General features: G+C 34.1%; 2 protein-coding genes across 2 annotated transcripts; both read left to right on the top strand.

Moving 5' to 3' along the window:
- The first annotated feature begins 571 nt into the window (after positions 1-571).
- LOC145595678 (protein OVEREXPRESSOR OF CATIONIC PEROXIDASE 3-like) lies at positions 572-4,263 on the top strand. The gene is made up of 4 exons (XM_081652097.1): positions 572-877; positions 1,924-2,319; positions 3,003-3,329; positions 3,925-4,263. The coding sequence occupies exons 1-4, from the start codon at positions 647-649 to the stop codon at positions 4,087-4,089; spliced, it is 1,119 nt and encodes a 372-aa protein (XP_081508223.1). The 5' UTR covers positions 572-646; the 3' UTR covers positions 4,090-4,263.
- Positions 4,264-6,447: 2,184 nt separating this feature from the next.
- On the top strand, positions 6,448-19,874 carry LOC145595677 (tubulin-folding cofactor E-like). The gene is made up of 16 exons (XM_081652096.1): positions 6,448-6,838; positions 7,525-7,695; positions 8,776-8,822; positions 9,536-9,682; positions 9,907-9,981; positions 10,826-10,932; positions 11,135-11,274; positions 11,370-11,431; positions 14,830-14,937; positions 15,032-15,066; positions 16,659-16,724; positions 17,851-17,942; positions 18,029-18,105; positions 18,308-18,385; positions 19,038-19,176; positions 19,389-19,874. The coding sequence occupies exons 1-15, from the start codon at positions 6,538-6,540 to the stop codon at positions 19,134-19,136; spliced, it is 1,605 nt and encodes a 534-aa protein (XP_081508222.1). The 5' UTR covers positions 6,448-6,537; the 3' UTR covers positions 19,137-19,176; positions 19,389-19,874.
- Positions 19,875-19,975: the final 101 nt, after the last annotated feature.

Here is a 19,975-nt window from a genome sequence, read left to right as displayed (position 1 = left end):
AAACACATACATATCAAAATTGTTATGTATAAAATAGCTAAAACGAGACACAGTAAGTGACTATACTTTCAAATCCGCCTCCCACCCACGTCTAATAGCCTATTGATAAGTCATACTTATATGCAACCCATTATTCAACTACACACCACCCCTTAAATCATACTCAAACTTTGGCCTGTTCTCATAGACTGAACTGAGCTGAACTGAACTGAACTGAACTGAATATTTTATTAGAGAGGGAAATTAGGAGCTGAACTGAACTAAACTGAACTGAATTGAGCTGAACTGAACTGAACTGAACTGAAAATAAACGTATGAGAACAGACCCTTACTCCAATAAAGATTTAAGATGAATCCAATGTGAAATACGTAAAATTATATCCACCTATCATCCTATATTCTCCTATAGGTTGTGCACTCATGTCCTGGCGCTTGCCCATGGGCTAAGCTAGAGCTCGAGCCTCTAACGAATCAAGGAACCAAAACCAAAAAGAAATTGAAAGCCTAGCCAAAACCAGGCAGCTCTTTCAAGTCCAGTCCATGCTTCAAAGGCAAAGGATAAACCTTTCTTTCACTCATCTCTCATCTCTCAAAAATCAAAAACCCTCAATAGTAAAATAGTGTTTAGAAAAACAAAAAGAAGAAGATGAACTTCACTTCAATACATAATAATTCATCCTCCATTACTCTTTCAACCTTACCTTCCTCCTCCTCCTCCTCTTCTTCCTCACAATCCTACAACAATTACATCTTCTCTCACTACCCCAAACCATTCAATCTCTATCTTCCACGTGTCCCTTTTTCCCGCTCCGTCCTCTGCTTCGCCCGCCGGCGTAGCAACTCCGGTCGCCCCGTCTCCTCCTCCAAGAAAAGCAAGGTCTTTTTTCTTTCATTTCTTGTTATATAATGTAAATTTTGATTTTTTTCATCCATTTATGTGATAATTATAAGTTTTTGTTTAGTTCTCCATTTCCCATGAATTTGTGGATAATGGGAATTTTGTAATTTTATTTTCTGGGATTATTGTGAAAGTATTTAATATCAATAATATGGAATTAATTAGTGAATTTATGTTGGATGAGTGTTTTGTTGAGTCAATTGGGACTTTATTTTACTTGGGTTTGTTGCATTATCTTCATTTAGCAGCCTATGTTACTCTAATACTCATAACAATTCATTTTTTTCTCGAATACCCATGTCGGATACTTGACAATTGGATATAGATATGAGTATATGACACTTCATTTTGGACCAAAATCATGCTAAATTTTTGTGAGGCAGTTTTGTGTGACACTTGTAGCCGAGTTTAAGTAACATAGAATTGCCAACAATTTTGATTTTATTTTAGGTGTTTAGTATGTTAATACTCTAGATGTGGGGTGAGTTTTATGTAATTGGGTATACAACTACACACTAAGTCACTCCTGGTAAGCTAAGTTCGAGTCAAATTTTAGTCGGTATTGGCTATCGCCTGCCAGGCTTATGATTTACTCCTGGTAAGGTGAGTTCGAGTTAAGTTTTAGTCTGTGGTCTTATATATTGATGACTTTATGGGAAGTAGGACAGTGGAAATGGTAGTTGAACTCAAGTGTGAGAGCAAATAAGCATAACGCTAGGTGGCACCATTGATCAAGTAATGTGCCTTGTGAGTTATGATGCATTTTGAGAATGCTTTTGCAACCTCTTGAAGTAATAGGATTGTAGCACCTTGGCACAAAATTTTCTTGCATTCTTCTGCAATTATTGTGGTTTGCAAATAATTGTGCCTTATATGATGAGGGAAAATCAGTCTGATTGACATAAGGCTGCTGTGTGCTCATCTCCTACGATTGCCTTGGCTGTTGCATTTTATTTTTGTTTAATGATGTTGGTAAGAACTACATTATACAATGCAACAGGATGATTTCTTCTTGTTGCTTGCAGAGTCGCAAGAAAGAAGACTCTAATAAAGATGATGATATAGATGAGGATGGTTTTGAGGCTCTTTTTAAGCAGCTTGAAGAAGATCTCAAGCAAGATAAGGAGTTTTTAGATGATGGTGAGGATGAGATTTCTGAAGAAGAGCTTGCCATGCTCGAACGGGAGCTAGAAGAAGCACTTGCAGAAGATGAAAATATGTTGGCGTTGTTAAGTGCGACAACAAATGATGCTCCCAAAGGAGAAAGTGCAAAAGAAGAAATGGAAGAGGAATTTGAAGAAGGTGATGCTGGTGATGATGAAGAAGAAGACGAGGAAGAGGAAGAGGAACCAGTACAACTGAAAGGTTGGCAACTTCGTCGATTGGCACAAGCGCTGAAGGTTGGCCGCCGTAAAACTAGTGTAAGTCATGTACTCTATGTTGTCAATACCATTTGTACTACGAGTCATAATCAGTGTCCGAGACCTTTGTGTTAGAAAATCTTGCAAGATATATATGAAATTTATACTTGAAGATGAATTTGGAGCAGAAAATGAGTGAGAATGGAGATTGTAGCGAGTAGAAGAGCCATTTCAGTGCAAATATTAAATGGGTAGGGGCTGACTGTCGTTGCAATTTAAGATCGACTGATATAATGTTGTAGTTGCCATCATTTTGAAATGAGCAATTAATTGGGCTTCTGTTACTGTGACATTCATTTCTCTGTTGTCCAAAAGTGCTTAATTAAAGGCTTGCCTTTGGAGTACGCTGATATATTTCCATTAGGCACATGTACTGATGTGTTCACACATTGTGCTGTGTATTGTGAATTAGTGAAATTGTGTCATAAATAAGGGGACAGGACAATCAGTTTAAAACAAGCTCCTTTCAAAAGGTGTAGGTTAAGGGTGTTGAATAGAAAAGTGACTTATCATGCACCAATGTACGTATTGTAGTATTTGTTCGAAGTTGTTTATGGTGTATGTAGTTTGTGAAGGGGATGTTGCTTTGTACGATATTCCCAGCTCATGGTAAAGAATTTCCTATCTTTGTTGGTAAACTATTATGGTTTCACCATTGACCAAAGTTACCATTTGCCTTGCAGATCAAAAATCTCGCAGCTGAGTTATGTCTTGATAGGGCTGTTGTTCTTCAATTGTTGCGGGAGCCACCACCTAATCTGTTAATGATGAGTGCTTCTTTGCCTGATAAACCAAAGCCTGTTGTCACGATTCCAGACTCTGAAGACACGCCATCTGTTCCTTCTGAGGTGATTGCTGATTCTGAGGTGATTGCTGATTCTGATAAACCTGAACCCAAGGTCGAAACTCCCATCCATGTCTTGCAAGGTAGCTGGTCTGCACGAAAGAGATTGAAGAAAGTTCAAGTTGAAACTCTAGAAAACGTGTACAGGCGTACTAAGCGTCCTACAGTAAGTTTATGTCCATCAAGTATTTATCTGTTTAGAGACTGTTCTTTGCTCTGCTTTCTGCAAAGAACCAGAGCCAGAGTTTATATCATTATATGCTGCTTATCTTTTATATCATTGACATAACCAGTTATTGACAATTTATTCATTTAACCTTAAACAAATAAGTTTGAGGAAAAAATAGTTCGGACTTCGGATAAGTGCCTGTTAGTTCAGACAAGTTATACTGAAGTCCAATTTACAACTAGGAGGAATTTAGTAGAGGGTCAATAACATTTAAGTTAATATAAGAGCTTTCAAGTTAAGAGAACAAAGCCTGAGGCCTGAGGGTCGAAGATTGTTTTTAATTTTCGAATTGTAGTAGTATACATCTGAATCTAGTATGCTGTGTGTTTATTATCAGATTTCGTATATTTTGGATAAAAAGCATGTAGTTCATTTGATCTCGCAATTGCCAAGCTTTGATTTAACTTTATTGTTTATACAAAAATTATTTCTTTGTTCATTCTCTTACTTCTCTTTTGACATTTTGTGGTAAAGTTCCTGTACTAGCTAGTTGTTTGTTAGAAAGACTGAGACTGGATCTTAAAATGTGCAGAATACCATGATCAGCAGCATTGCCCATGTGACAAACCTTCCTCGCAGGAGAATATTGAAATGGTTTGAAGACAAACGTGCCGATGAAGGTGTGCCTGCAGAGCCTGCTAGTGCACAGCAGCAACCCTATCGACGCGCATCTACTGAATCTGTGTTTACCCAATAATTTTGTCATCCTAGTGACTTGTAGTTTATTTTGTAAAATAGCTTCATTAGTGATTATATCTAAAATTGATCATTAAGCTTATGTACTTAATGCCTATTTTGCCAAGAGGAACCAAGGGGGTAATGGAGTAGTAAAAAAAAAACTATTATACTTCAGAATTTATAAAAAAAATTACTATTATATCGAGTAAGGCCCTGTTCTTTTGAACTTCTGGGCAGAGCAGAGCAGATTTCAGCAGAGCAAAGCAGAGCAGAGCAGAGCAGATTTCAGCAGAGCAGAGCAGATTGAAGCAGAGCAAAGCAGAGCCGAGCAGAGCCGAGCAGATTTCATTAATATTAATATTATTATTATTACTAATATTATTATAATTTTAATTATTATTATTATTATTATTATTATTATTATTATAACTACTACTACTACTACTACTACTACTACTTATACTTACTACTACTACTAAATTTTATTATTAAATATTAATTATAATTAATAATATTTATATTATTAAATATTAATTATATTATTAATATTATTATTATCAAATATTAATTATGTTATTATTATTATTAAATATTAATTATATTATTATTAATATTATTATTATTAAATATTAATTATTATTATTATTAAATATTAATATTTAATAATATTAATATTTAATAATATTTTTATTATTAAATATTAATTATATATTATTATTATTGAATATTAATTATATATTATTATTATTATTATTAAATATTAATTATATATTATTATCATTAAATATTTATTATTATTAAATATTATTTATATATTTTTATTATTTAATATTAATTATATATTATTATTATTAAATATTATTTATATATTATTATTATTAAATATTAATTATATATTATTATTATTAAATATTTATTATTATTATTATAAAATATTATTTATTTATTATTATTATTATTAAATATTGATTATTATTATCATTAAGTATTAATTATTTATTATTATTATTATTATTATTAAATATACATTATTATTATAATAATTCAATATTAAGTATTAATTTTAAGCAGAGCAGGGCAGAGCAAAGCAGAGCAGAGCAGATTGAAGCAGAGCAGAGCAGATTTCAGCAGAGCAGAGCAAAGCAAAGCAGAGCAGATTTCAGCAGAGCAAAGCAGAGCAGAGCAGCTCTAAAGAACGGGGCCTAAGTAATGTATGGAGTAGTAAAAATTACTATTAGGCTCCGTTCTCTTCACCTTATTTTTGCTGAACTGAAATTATTTTTACTGAAACAAAATTATATTTGCTGAACTTAAATTATTTTTACTGAACTTAAATTAATTTTACTGAAATGAAATTATTTTTGCTGCACTGAAATTATTTTTAGATTTCCTATTATAATGTTTCTTTAAGAAAACTGAATTTTACTAAACTAAACTTATTTTTACTGAAGTGAAATTATTTTTACTGAACTGAAATTAATTTTACTGAACTTAACTTAACTTATTTTTACTGAACTGAAATTATTTTTACTTAATATTATTTTTTTAAGGTGAAGAGAGCAGGACCTTAGTAAAAAAAGATTATATTAGTTAAATTTTGTATTCGCAAAATGGTCTCACTTTAGAACCGAAATATTGACGCTCATATGAGAGTGAGGGATAGCTCAAGTGGTTATAGCTTCCCTCTCGATTTCAGGAGATCATGGGATCGATTCTCACCCCCGCCCTTGTGGCTCTCTAAACACCAAAAAAAGAAAAATGTTGACGCACATATCAATCACATTATCAAATCGTTACTTGGCGTTATACACTCGGCATTTTTTTTTGAAACCATACACTCGCTATTTTGTTTGCTAAATAATTTTACTAGTTGGAAAAACTTATACCGGATTAACCTACCCCCACTCGCCATTTTTTTTGAAACCATACACTCGCTATTTTGTTTGCTAAATATTTTTACTAGTTGGAAAAACTTATACCGGATTAACCTACCCACAAATAAATATTTCAGTAATAGTGATGGTGGAATTTAACTTAACATAATTAATAATATTATAATATTTTATTAAATATTAATAATATTAAAGATCTTGCTAATGAACGCTCTCGGAAAGGCGTGAGATAATCATTTAAAATATTACCTAAAGTGGTATTAATTTGGAAATATAAAGCAAAATCACACGTCGATAGTGTAAGTAATGTTCATTATAATTTTTTTTTACAAGATGTTCATTGCTTTAAGCTTTCCACTTTTAGGTAATCTGGCAAATCAAAAGTTACATACATATTTTTTTCACAAAAAAAAAAAAAGTCACATACAGACATACACAACTACAGTAACAAAAATACACTTATTTCTTGATTCATCCACGGTCCACCCAAAAATCTAGAAATATTCAATAAATGGAAATTTGGATACAATTTAGTCAATTTTTTCATTAAGAAAACATTAGGAAGAAAGAAAGAAATGGGTGATTCAAAACCCATTTTTAAAATCGAGCAAAGAGTTCATTCAATTGGGGATACTCGAAGAATTGGAACGGTGAAGTATGTTGGAGCAGTAGAAGTTTATTCGGGGGACTGGGTTGGTGTTGATTGGGATAATGGAGATGGTAAAAATGATGGTTCCATTAATGGAGTTCGATATTTTCAAGCTAAATTGGAGAAATCAGCTTCTTTTGTTCGACCCCATCTTCTATCTTCTGGTATTACATTGTTGGAAGCTCTTATGATTCGATATCGAGGCGAAACCACCAAGGAAGAGGAAGGTATATTAATGTTATTTACGGCCCGTTTGATAGGTGGTCATTACCATTCCGTCGATTTATTACCGCTTACTAGACGGGGCGTCAGGGTTATTGTTTTATTATTTTTAGTTATGTTTGTTGTTGGTGTTATATGAGTTGATTGAGAATTTTTTGGTTTTGGTATATAGTGAGGTATGTTATCAGCATTTTTATTTATGAAATGATGAACTTTATAAGTATGTGCAATGTGCTACCTTTAATGTGGAAATATAGATTGTTTTTCGATGAAGTTAGGCAAAATGTAAAGAGTGTTCTAGGACAAATGGTGTACATTTGTTGTGAATTGCCTTAAATTTAATACACTATGGCAAGACCATTCACTAATTTGATGTTGTTAAACAAAACAATACAAGTAGAACTTATCATGTGGTTTTATGTGGAAATTTATGAGGAGATGTAAAACTGTGGAAATCTGCAGAAATGTAAGCAAATTTGACTATGATTTGAATGGGAATTAAAGTTGAGGTGACCAGATGATAGACCAACTTGGATTGGATAGACTTAAACCCATTATATTTACTATAATGTTTGATGATTCTTTGAGGGTATTTTTATTTCGTGTTGCCTATATGTGTATGTTAAGGTTGCATTTTACTATCCCTAGTTTAGTAGTTCTCGAATTTATATGCTAGTCATTCCCCTTGCAGATGAAATGTATGTCCTTTCAGCAAGCAACAAAAAAGTTTCTATTGAACTTGTTGGGAAAGACATAATTCAAAATAAGCTAAGTCAATTTGAAGAGCTATGCGGTGCCTCATTAGCTTATCTTGGGGTTAGCTCCGCTGGACCTCCATCTCAAGTTAGTTCAATTGTACCCAGTAAGTCGTCATCTTCTTTTACCAATTCTTTTTGCAATGTGATACCTTCTCTTTTGGTAGCTAATTACTAGTAAAAGTGTTTACAAACTGTGTTCTATATTCTATGTAATTTTATAAGATTTATGTAAGTTTTAACCATTTCCAATTTTCCAATCCTTATTTTGTGCTGGTTTTTGCTTATGACAATCCCATATTGATTTTTCACAGCTTCGTTTCAGCACGTTCCATGAACGTGATTTCCTTGGTAGCTTTGTGGCTTTATGTGAACACCAAAGAAAGAAATTTCTTGAGAAAACTGTCTCCAGTATCTTGATTCTGTTTGAAGGCTGTTTTTTTTGTGGCCTGAAAAATGCTGAATATGCTTGTGTGCCTTTGTTAGAGCAAATTTTGAAAGTAGCTAGCAGATTACTAGTCAGAAATGAAACAGAGTATAAAGATTATATTCTGAATAGATCTGTATGGACTCTTCTTGTTCATTTTAGTTATTTCTACAATTTCTCCTTTCATCGTGTTTTCTTCTTTCACATGAAGTCTTGGATACCATGCAAAAGAAGTGCTATTCCTTTTATGGTTAAATGAATGCGATAGGTTAAAATGTGAAATGATATTCTGTATTAAAATACTAAAGAAATTCAGATTGAAAAATAATAATCTTAGGAAATGTATGATGCTACAGAGATGGGAAGAAGGTGAGAATGTTGCTATGCAGTGCGCTAGACGTTAGAAAATTGAATTGGCAAAGTGGTAAACGCTTAAGTAGTGTATAATGCAGCACTCTGCAAAATTAGTAAATTAAATTCAATATAATATGGAAATTTTGGTCTGTGTGGCTGTTATTGAGGACAGTTGAAAGTAGAGTGTAATGCAGCACGCATGTGTAGGATGATTAATACACGTTATTTTTAAAAAGTTGCATTAGTTTCTTTGAGTGTTGATCTGTCATCCCTTGGATGCTGAAAGTGGGTTATTAGTCACTCATGAAAGTTCAGTCCATAGTGTTTGAATAACTCAATTTTATACGGAGTATTACCTATTGAAGGAATCTATATCTAGTCTTGATACTTCTTTGTTTTTGTACAGACCTGAAGGAGCTTGATTTAACTGGAAACCTGCTTTCAGACTGGAAGGTCAGTTTTACATAACTTAAGAATCTCACAGACCATAATATACCTGTCATTGAGTTGAAGTTACTAGGAAGCTTTAGGTTATAGCCACATCATTTCAAATCAGTGGCCATATGGGTGGGAAATGTGACTTATCAATCTATTAAATCTGCCCCCCCCCCCCCCCCTTCCCAAGTTAGTTGCCACAAACAATTTTCTAAGCCACTATTTGGACCATTGATATCTATATGACTGTACATTCATATCGAGAGAAAATACATAATTTGAATATACACTTTGAGATGAATCCAAATAGATACCCCATGACTGTTTTCCATGTATAGCTGAAAATATATGGACTATGGTCGAAGTTTATAAATTTTGACCTTTAAAAACATTTCTGGTGACTAATTTGGAACAGAGGGTCTATATATTGTTTATGTGTATCACCTATAAAAAAGGACATAATGCCTTGGCATGCTTAGCTTTGTAGCTATAGCAAATTTCTATTTTTTTCAGTAGAAATTTTTGCAATGATCAATTCTTTTAATTTTATATATGTTCCTTTATTATTAACTAAATGGTTAATGGTCCAATACTAATGCAGAACAGGAGACTCTATTGTTGTGTAACATGAATATATATCCAAAACTATGCTCATCGATTCTGTGATTTTTTTAGGTTTAATGCTTTGTGAAGTACAATAAACCAATGCTGGTCAATCTGTTATTTTTCAGGATATTGCCGCTGTCTGTCAAGAGCTACCACTTCTTTCAGCATTAAATTTGTCAAACAATATGATGTCGCAGGATGTGACATGCCTACCGATTCTAAAAAACATCCGTGTTTTGGTGCTGAATTATAGTGGTATAAAATGGACACAGGTGCGCTCTTTTGTTTAGACCATCTTTTGCAGGTTTTAACCTAGGAATGACCTTTCATTAATTACAAGACTGATGAGTGAGGGGTGCATGTATTACTGTATTAGTGACATAATATGGATCCTGATTTATTGTGTGTGTGTGCATATATATATATATATATATTTCTTTTTTACAGTTTTGCATCTGTCAACTGTATCTGAGAATTTTTGTTTTCACTTCCACAGGTTGAGTTGCTCAAAGAGTTCTTACCATCTATAGAAGAATTACATCTGATGGGGAATAAAATCAGTGAAATTACGGTTTGCCGTTGATGCTTCTGCATTATTGTTTGCTTTATTTTTTTCTTTATATTGTCTCCTTGTGATACTGTGAGTCCTGTTGGATGTAGATTTCCTCCTCCTTCCTCTGCAGCTCTAAGGATCATTTAATCAAAAGAAATGTGCTATTTCCTCTTTCCTGACAATTACTGGGAACCATAAATAGAAGCAAATAAGCAAAAGCTTCTTTTAATCTAAATGCTTTCCCAAAAGTAGAACTAGTTTTGGAAACTAAAGACTCTCTGTACAAAGAAACGAGAAAAAATGGATATTTTCAACATGGTCGGGGTATATTGTCTGACATATTCATGCTGGTGGAGTCCTCGTCCTTAAGCTGATTTAATGATTAATTTTCATATTCTAGAAAGATGAGATCCTTTGGGTTGCATATCTCATTATCTCTTTGCCTATAAGTAGTGGAAACTTTAATATTGCACAAGATTTTCTTGTTGCTTTTATTTTCCTGTCTGATTATAAGTGTTTATCTATGAAGAAAAAGGGTCATTTGTCCATTAAGCTAGTTTGGAAATTTTAAGCTAGTTTGGAAATGAGTGGAAACTTAAGTGGAGCTTTTTTGGTACCCCCCCACAAAAAAAAAGAAAAGAATTTCAGCTCCAAGGTTAGTTCTTAAAATCTGGGATTGGATGCCTGTGCTAATTATCATGTGGTGCTTTAGCTGAATTAATAATACTTCTACGAGTCTTATCTTTGATGTAGACATTGATTTAACAGCTTACTTAATTGTTTTAATTAACTTTCAGCTGGCTGGGTGTACATTTTCAACTTCGTCTCTGTCTAAAGTTACATTTTAATATGTTCTTTGCAGCCCACGTCAGCCACTGCTCAAAGTTTTGGTTCTCTGCGCATATTGAATTTGGAAGAAAATTGTATATCTGAGTGGGGTGAGGTTTTGAAGTTATCAGAGCTAACTAGGTATTAATATATTCCATGAACTCAATGGTGGATAACATTTTGCTTTCAAGTTATATGTATGCTTTTTTGTTTGCTATAAAATGAAGGGGAATGAGAGGAATAGATAGGTCTGCTGCAGTATCTGGAGCTGGAAGCTTGTTTCTTACGTGCTATATGTCCAAGAGGACTAGATCTGAAGTAAATGCATTTTTTTTTGTTCCAGTTTAGAGCAGCTTCATTTAAGCAAGAATAACATAAGCAAAGTATTTTACCCATTTACCAACTCTATGGATAAATCCACCCACTCTATGGATAAATCCACCCACATTGAAGCCTTTCAAAATTTGCGTTGCCTTCTCTTAGGTAATTTGTGATCAATTCTGTAGAATATTTGTCTATGTTGAATTTCACTTTCATATAAACTGAACTATATGGTGTTGCTTTTTTGCATCTTGCAGGTGCTAACTGCATTTCAGATCTAGATTCTGTAGATTCATTAAATTCTTTCCCAAGCCTAACAGTATGTCCTTTTACCTTTACTAATTTGTTACACGCTTATGGTGATCAGTTATAATAATAGTATTGTGTAGCATATGGTGCTGAAGTGTGGTGATACATGCTATTACTTATGAATGATTATATTTATAATGTTGGTCCTTGAAGTTTGTTTATTGTTGTGACTGTGAAATCTGTGTCTTTAGTGGGTTTGATCATCTTCTCAGGCAATAATGTGCATGTATATACTGATTAGAACCGTCAAGAAAGGCCAGAAAACTGGATTTTAGGAAAGGTAGGAGCTTTGGGGACATGAGTCTCTTGCTCATGTCCCCCATTCGACCATTTCTCATGCTTAGTTTGACTTTACTCCACTATTGCATGCTAACGGGGTAGAAGAGAACGTATAGAGAGGTAAAACCGAAAATTACTCTGTAATCGTAATCATTAAGAATCAGGACATGCTATGGAAATACTGTGGCATGACTTGCCTTTATATAAATTGATAGAACTTTGTAAAACTATTTTAAAATAGATGTGTAAACTAGATATGAATAATTCTTTTATGTGATTAATAATTGCATGTTTTATCACTAGAAATCCTAATAATAACATTAAGCAACAAATAGGGACTTCCAGGGGTATGTGACAAGGTGCTTCCTTGTCCTCTTCACTTTGGTTGTTGATAGCTTGACATTTTCTTATAAGAGAAGGCTTTGGGTTATGTCAAGGGCATTAGGCCTTAAGGGTACATGGGATGGTATCCTTTTTTCCACTATCTCTAACTTGTGGATAATAGTATAATACTACTTTTTTCCTTTTGGTTGATGTGATCAGGGGCAAGAATGCTTTTTACTACCATGCAAGTATTCTATATTTTTCCAGGGTTGAGGATTAGTCTAGGCAAGTCTCATGGATCAATTTGGAACTTTTTACTCTTAATTTGCTTGCCTCTCTTGTTTGCTGTGTTATCTAGTCTCAAGTCTCCACATTTGCATACCTTACCAGGAGTAAGGCCTGGTTCTTGTGAATCTTTGTTCTAAAAACATCTCTTTAGTAGGGAAGTCGTCATGGTGATTCTCTTTTGAGCAAGCTCTTTTTGCTTGTAAGCTTTCAGACTTCTTTTCTAGTCCATGAAAATTTGTATCCTAGATTTAGTCTATTGTTTCCAATGGCCAGACATAGTTTGATGGGCATAAAAGTCAGTTTTTGGAGGATTTTTGGGCTGTGGAGGGAGTCGTAAGATGACTTGGACAAGGTAGTTGAAATGACATGAAAAGAATGGGTTTGCAAGAGCATTTTTGTGCAAGATGGATGATCATTGTGTATGATTCACAGGAGATAGATCCTTGGGTTATGTAGCCTACCCCATCCTTTTAGGAATTAGACATTGGATCTGTTTGAAGTCCCTATTGCTGGAGTTATTTTGGCCTCTATTTGTCACGATGTCATTTTTTGATGTGCTAGTTGAGAGGTAATGTATTGAAATTTTGACTTTGATAGAAATCCTAAGACTGGGTTTTGTCAATCTTTTATATTCTACCTATAGAGTACTGCATGCTTTGTGATTGAGGGTTTGTTTGTTAGACATAGCTTGTTTCCATTACTGACTGTTCCTGTATAGCAAGAAAGATAAGTTGTCTCTAGGACATATCAAAAGTTGTTTCGTCAAACGTGCTTGCCACTTAGAGGTTTGAGACAAAATTTTAAGAAAGTGTGCTGTATTTAGAAGTTTTAGGTGCTTTGTCCTCTTCTTTAGTTTATATTCTCTTATCTTAGCTAGCAAAAACCTTTCAAGTTGTAGTTTAGAAGGAATTTAACTTACCCGGGATGTTCTTGGGGGTTTCTACTGTGGTGTGGTATGAGATCCAGAATTGGCTGTTTAGTTTTTTGGGTTTTCCTCTAGGAGGCAATCCACACTCGGAGAGTCGGAGGCCTTTTAACAGCTTTTTATCTCACAACTTTCAAGGAGATTGAATGGTTGAAAGAAGGTATAGTTTGCTTTGCCATGGGAGCAGGGAGCGTTATTGCTGCATTCATGTTTGTCTAGCATTCCTTTTTAATATCTCTCACTTTTCGAGATATAGTTAGGAGAAGTTTAGATATCAAAGCTCAATTGATGGGATTGAATTATGTATAGGTTGAACATGAAGCAGTATGTGGCACAAGATGGTTCTACTTTCTATAAATAAATACACAGGCTGATAATTGTCAATCGTATGTTAAATGCTGACTTCATTCAAATTGCTTATGCTAAATTCTTCACAGCTGGATTTGTTGAATTTATCTGATCTTTAGATGCACATGTTTCCATTACATGCTTGCTGATATTATGAACAAGGGTAAATTTTCTGGATTGATAGGCTGTATATGATACCATATCAGACTGCATATGATACCATATCACAATCATAAATTCTAACAAGATTCCATTATTTTTTCCAAAATTGCTGAGTAGTAATGTAGTATAGACTGTATTAGAGCACCATAGTGACTATGATGATTACCACTAAAGCACAAAGGAAGATAGTGAAACACACCTAAGATTTAAGCATTTAACCGTCAATTTCAAGATCCAGCATCACAACAGAGGATTGATTTGATTGAGGAATAGATGGACATGAAGATCCTGACATAACACTCAGGTCAAGTATTTTCTGAAGGTGGTGAAAAAGCAGAAAAGTAAAATAAGGTTGTGACTTGTGATGGAAGAAGTCGGTTTTATCCTGAATTAATCAAAACAATGATATTAGGACCTGCAAGAATCCCTAGAACAACTGATGAGTTATTGGGTTGCACAATCATGGAATGTACCTCTTGTGCGACTTGCTATGTCTTTCAATCCCTTCCTGACCCTCAATGCTCATGTTCAGACACAGTTTCTCAAATTATTCAAAGTATTTAAAGTTTGGCGAGGAGTAGTGACATGCTTGTGGTTGCCATTATTGAACATTAAACTATCATGTGATCCTTCTAGATAATGTTGTGAAATGCTTCTGTATAGTGTTCTCTTTCGGTGGTCATGGACTCATGGGGGGCTTAGCAGGGTTCAAAAAGTCATTGCACTGTGCCGTTTGTTGTGTTTAGGGGTTGTCAATTTGACATAGCCTTGTTTATATCATGTTCCTACTTACAAGTTAAGTTACCAGTTATTATTTTGACATCCAGTTTTCTTAGTTCGGGACTAAATTATCAATGAAAAAAGGCTGAAATTTTTGTAATCTTATTGCCTTTGCTTTTATATGGTTGACATCAAATTGTGGAGGTTGACTCTGAACTTTGTAAGAAAATTATTTGTAGTTGAAAGCATTACTGCTTTAAGGACTCGAGAGTAAATGAACATATTCACATACTTTCCTTTAAGCACACTATACTGTTCCTGTCAGTTGTAATATGTCTTTGTTTATGTATGGATTTATGTAGGATGTTAGGCTCTCTGAGAATCCCATTGCTGATCCAGGACGAGGTGGAATACCCAGGTTTGCTCTGATTGCCCGATTAGCAAAAGTTGAAGTATTAAATGGAAGTGAGGTGAGTTTCAAAAAGTTCTCGTCTATTAGATAATTTTTTTCATGCAGAATGAGTTTAAGATTAGATGAGTACTTTATATCTTTAATCATGGCAGGTGAGCTATCGTGAAAGAAAAGAGTCTGAGATCCGGTAAATTTTCCCAAATTACTTTCACTCATTGATTCATTGGTGTGCATACTATGATTATCGCTCATATTAAGACGTTTTTGCTTGATATGCTCTTTTATCTAATTTGCTTTTCTATGATATTATTACTTCTATATGGAATTATGATTCTCTGAAGGCTAACTTGCTATTTAAACATTATTGTTACATAACTTACATTCACCAAATTGGAAATAAAGCAATGTTTCAATTGTGGTGTAACTGGTGCTTTGAAGAACATCATAGTTTGTTGGTCATTATGTTAAGCTATGTTGGAATAAAAATAATTTTGGTCAAATTCTTATGGTTTGAGGAAATAATAACCAATTGGGAAACTCTTAACCAGTATCAATTTTCCGAAGTGGCAAGAATTTTTTATGGTATTAAAAAAAAAAAAAAGATTAATAAAACAAAAAAAAAAACCTTCCCTGCTCTTAAAAAGGGTTTGATTGTTTTCTTTGGCAATCTCAATTTAACAATTGTTATAAAGACTTCAAAGGAGGAAGATTTCAGGTAGGTCAGTAGTTGAGATAGAATGTATTAACAGGAGTATAATCATAAGAGCAGATTATTGAGATAAATTAACTTAAAAGTGGAGCTTGTTTTAGTTAGTATAAAGAAGTAAGGACAAGGGTGTTTCAGGGCTAGAAAATTATTGTGATTCTGAGCTCTTTGTGACCAAAAGAAAGAAGAATATTAATATGAAGTCTAAGTATGCCGTCGAGATAGTATGATGCATATAGACAAATAGTTGTGCAAATCTGAGATGAGTTTCATTGCAAGTCATCGTAGTTTATGTCTTAAGGAGGTACTTTTTGTTCATCATTTTCTTACTCTTCTGCCCTTGGCCTAGCCTTTTAGCCCTTTTTAAGGATGAAGTGTGTCTGACCTTGTTACTTAAAGATGTTCTTGAAGCTTTAAAATATGGATGAAGAAAGGTTGCCATTGTGGTGGTCCGCTTAAGAAGAAAGAAACTAATGGATTTTTAATCCCTTGTCAAGTTTCAAGTTTCTTTTTTTTTTCCCCTGGTTTTCTTTTGAGGCTTTTGTATAGCTAAACACATCTGGTTTGGATATATTTTATTGCTCCAAAAAAATTGCATAGCTTTCATGGTGAATCCAAATACAGAGCACATGTTTTTTGTTAGTAAGAGAGTTTTCCATTACAGCCATCTGTACTTGTTTTGCCACTTTTGGCTAGCAGTACTCAAATTATGCTCCTACTAGGGAATAAATGTGCTTGCTTTTGTTGTCTGTTTAGTGCTACCCAACAGAAAATTCCATTATCGGCATGGTGTATGATTTAGCTGAATTGAATTATTATCCACAGGATGCATTGTTAAAGGACTGTTAGTCATGTACTTAATTTTTTTACATTTGTAATTTCTCTCTTTTGTATGAAAATGATTCCTAGAAAAATTATATCAACAAAAGCATGATAACTGTAATGAATGTAATGCTTCCAGATAGTATATATCTTGAGAATCTTGCAAAATATAGAGTTGTTTGAGCCAAGACTCTTTCTGCATACGATTGACTTTTCCTGCTGATATATGAGAGTCGTCATCTTTCTTGCAGGTATGTACGCTTAGTTATGTCAAAGCTGCATGATAATCAAGAGGAAATTAAGCGTTCCCACCCCCGGTAATTTTTGTTTTGTTCAAATCTTTTGAAGCTTTGATAATTTGTTGACCAACATTTGTAACTGATTAGTCCAAGGATGGACGGTACAGGTGATGGGCCTGCTGGCCACTGTAAATAAAGAGTACCATACATCTGTGCGTGCGTGATCCCACAGAATGCCTACTATTCCTTTTTGAAATGTCCTCATAACATGTCCACTTAGCTAGGAGCCGATAGATTAAAGTGATTGCTTCTTTTGGTCAACTTCTCATACAACCCTTGCCATTTTCTTAGAATAATGATTGAAATGAAACATGATCCAATATATTCCAACATTGGCATAATACATCAAAAAGATAAGTTAATTTTCAACTATGTCAAAAGTCTATGGAGACATCTTTTTTGAGATGAAAGATGTTAACTTGGTAATAAGAGACCAAGAGGGTGTTTGCCCATTTGGGCTAGAGGATAAACAATGCCTTCATAGTTCATACTACTATGCATCTTGTGATGATGTTTTTACAAAATCACAAAAGATATTTCAATCGGAATACATATCATTACATTCTTGACAGGATGAATCTCTGTCTTAAAGCACACTCTCTGTGCGGCTATTGTGGATTATACTATCATTCCACTATGGCCACAACACCAGAGGTTTACACATGAAAGCCTGGATAGTAACTCTGTTGGCCAAAAACAGTAAGAAAATGAACAAATTTCTGAATTTCTGATTGCATGAGTCAGTCTATTTTCTTCCATGATCTGCTAGATTATGCCTTTCAAGATTTGGAGGTTTAACATTTGTTCCTTTGTTTGAATATTTCCCTTTTGGCCACTGCTTCTTAGAATACTTCCATCTCTTGGTCTAGTAGTTTCTTTTTTAATACTTTAATCCTCTCCTTTTGCTTCTATTTGCAAAGTTGCTCCTTTCACTATGATAATGAGTAAACAAAGCTTGTTTACTCATTATCATAGTGAAAGGAGCAACTTTTGTTGTATTTTTTAGTTGTCGTTGCTTGACTCCTGGTTGCTTTGATATTGTGCTCTCTAATCTATCATGTATGTTTGTAAAATTGAGATATGCTGTTATGAGAACATTAGCTTTGGATGTATAATCTAATAAAACTTCTTTTATTATTTACAGCTTTCATGAACTCAAACGTTTGCATGGTTTAGAAGATGAGAGGCCATCAAATGGAGCAAAAGGACCTCAAAAAATGAGCTCTGGACTTCTTAGTATGTATACGAACTTGTGATCTGTTATTTTGAAGTATACTGTTTAGATGTCTTTCTTGTCACTTATACACATCTCAACTTGGCAGCTATCACTCTGAAGTGTGTTGGGGCATCAATGGGAGAGAAGCCACCGTTGACTAAAAAGTTGCCAGCTACAACTACTGTAATTTGTTTCACCTTTATTTTTTTGATGATTTGGTGGCCTTCCACTTTCTCCTTGTCAAAGAGTTGAAAGCAGGATCCATGTGTTGGATTTCAGTTGTAGTATACAGCCGTACAGAGGATTACCATTCTCTTTGTTTAGGTTCTTTCTATAGGTTACATTGACATTTGACATAACTTCTCATTTGTTTTGCTCTTGCAAGGTTGGCAAGCTGAAAATTCTTTGTGAGACATTCTTCAAGTTGAAGTCCATCAAGTTAAAGCTGTTTTTGCAAGAAGAGGTACTAAGTGGTCTTCAAGCTCTATACGCTTTCGGCTCACAGATATTGTGCATTTGATAGCAATGTTAAACTTTAAAAATTGAAAAATTATTCCCTTGGATAGAATTTAGAGGGTTAAGTGATGCCCTATTTGTTTCTTTTTGGTTGTTGATAGATGTAATCTGCTTAAGTTTGAAAATTACCTCTTTTAAAAATTGTAGATAGCTTATCTATGTACCAATGTAATTGTACTAGTTTTGCATCATGACGCATGTTAGCATACATCTTATATTCACCTGAACCTGCCAGCTGCAGGATCCATATTGAGCGGTCATGTGATTGATATTGTTGTATACTTGTATGTAACATGTGAATGTTTGTAAGATAAGACTAAGGCAAATTCACATAGAATAGTATAATGACACTTTCCAGTGAGCTATGTTGTTAATGTAAGTGATCAAGAGAAAGGACTTTTGAGACACCTAAGTATTTTTTAGCTGAATCTCATCACATTTAGTTGCTGCATATTAGTCCATAACTTGTGATGTATGATCTGAAATGAAATAATTGCACTAATTCCTTTTTAACTTGGCTAGTAGCTAGCGATTACTTTTATCCACCATCTAGTTGTCGAAAATAAAATTTCTTACCACGTGCTTGTGTTCCCTTGCAGGGATCACCATTACCAATACTTCTTGATAATGAAATGGATTCCTTGCTTGATGTTGGAGTTGGAAATGAATCAATCATTCTTGTTGATGAAGATGCATAGCATGTTAAAGAAACTGCAATGGAGGTTTTGTTTCTGACAGGTTATATGTCATGCTGTTTTTGTTCTAATCTTAATGTTTATTGAATACATCAGGCTGAGTTGAGATCTAAATGAATTGATACTGTAATGATGACCTTAACACCAAACAGACCTCCTGCTACAAGATACGAAGTATATCCTTTAATATTGGTGTTTTTGTCTGCCTTGAAAAAAAAAAATTGATATCACGGTTGTTTATAATGCTTGTTACAGAATGAACACTATTCATATGGACCTGAGCGGCTGAGCCACAATACTGATGTGGGGGGAGCAAGTCCCTTTTTTAGAGTGTGAGCTATGCTCTCAGTTCTCCTGCAACTTTGGGAGAGTGGCCAAGTTAGCTTGATCAGATGTGCCATGGGAGGCACTCTCCAGTTTGCTTATTGAGATCAGACCAAATGCAGGAAGAACTGATATGTGAACATGATATCTGTATGTGTTACTTGGTGATAAATACTTGTACTACAGGCTGAACAAATTACAGGGTTTGTAACGCTTGATTCATGGCTCCCTATCCTGTCAATGTTGCAAATTTTGGTTTGTAGTTAGATACGAGTAGAATTATAAATCTCTACCTCCCAATTTGTTGTTGCTTCACAATCGGGTACTGGTTTGAAATGGTACAATGTTTGTGAAGAGTCCAACTGATACATAATTTGAACTAGAAATGAGAGTGAAATAGAGTATTTTCAAGATCTATTAAGTTGTCTAAGCATAATATTATTAACGCTTCTTGAAATAAGAATACTTTGCAATTTTAAGGTTTCAAGATTACTAAGAACATGAAGAAATGGAAGTCG

Source organism: Chenopodium album, chromosome 19, assembly GCF_948465745.1.
Source record: "Chenopodium album chromosome 19, dcCheAlbu1.1, whole genome shotgun sequence".
NCBI lineage: Eukaryota > Viridiplantae > Streptophyta > Magnoliopsida > Caryophyllales > Amaranthaceae > Chenopodium > Chenopodium album.
This window is presented reverse-complemented; position numbering and strand designations above follow the sequence as displayed.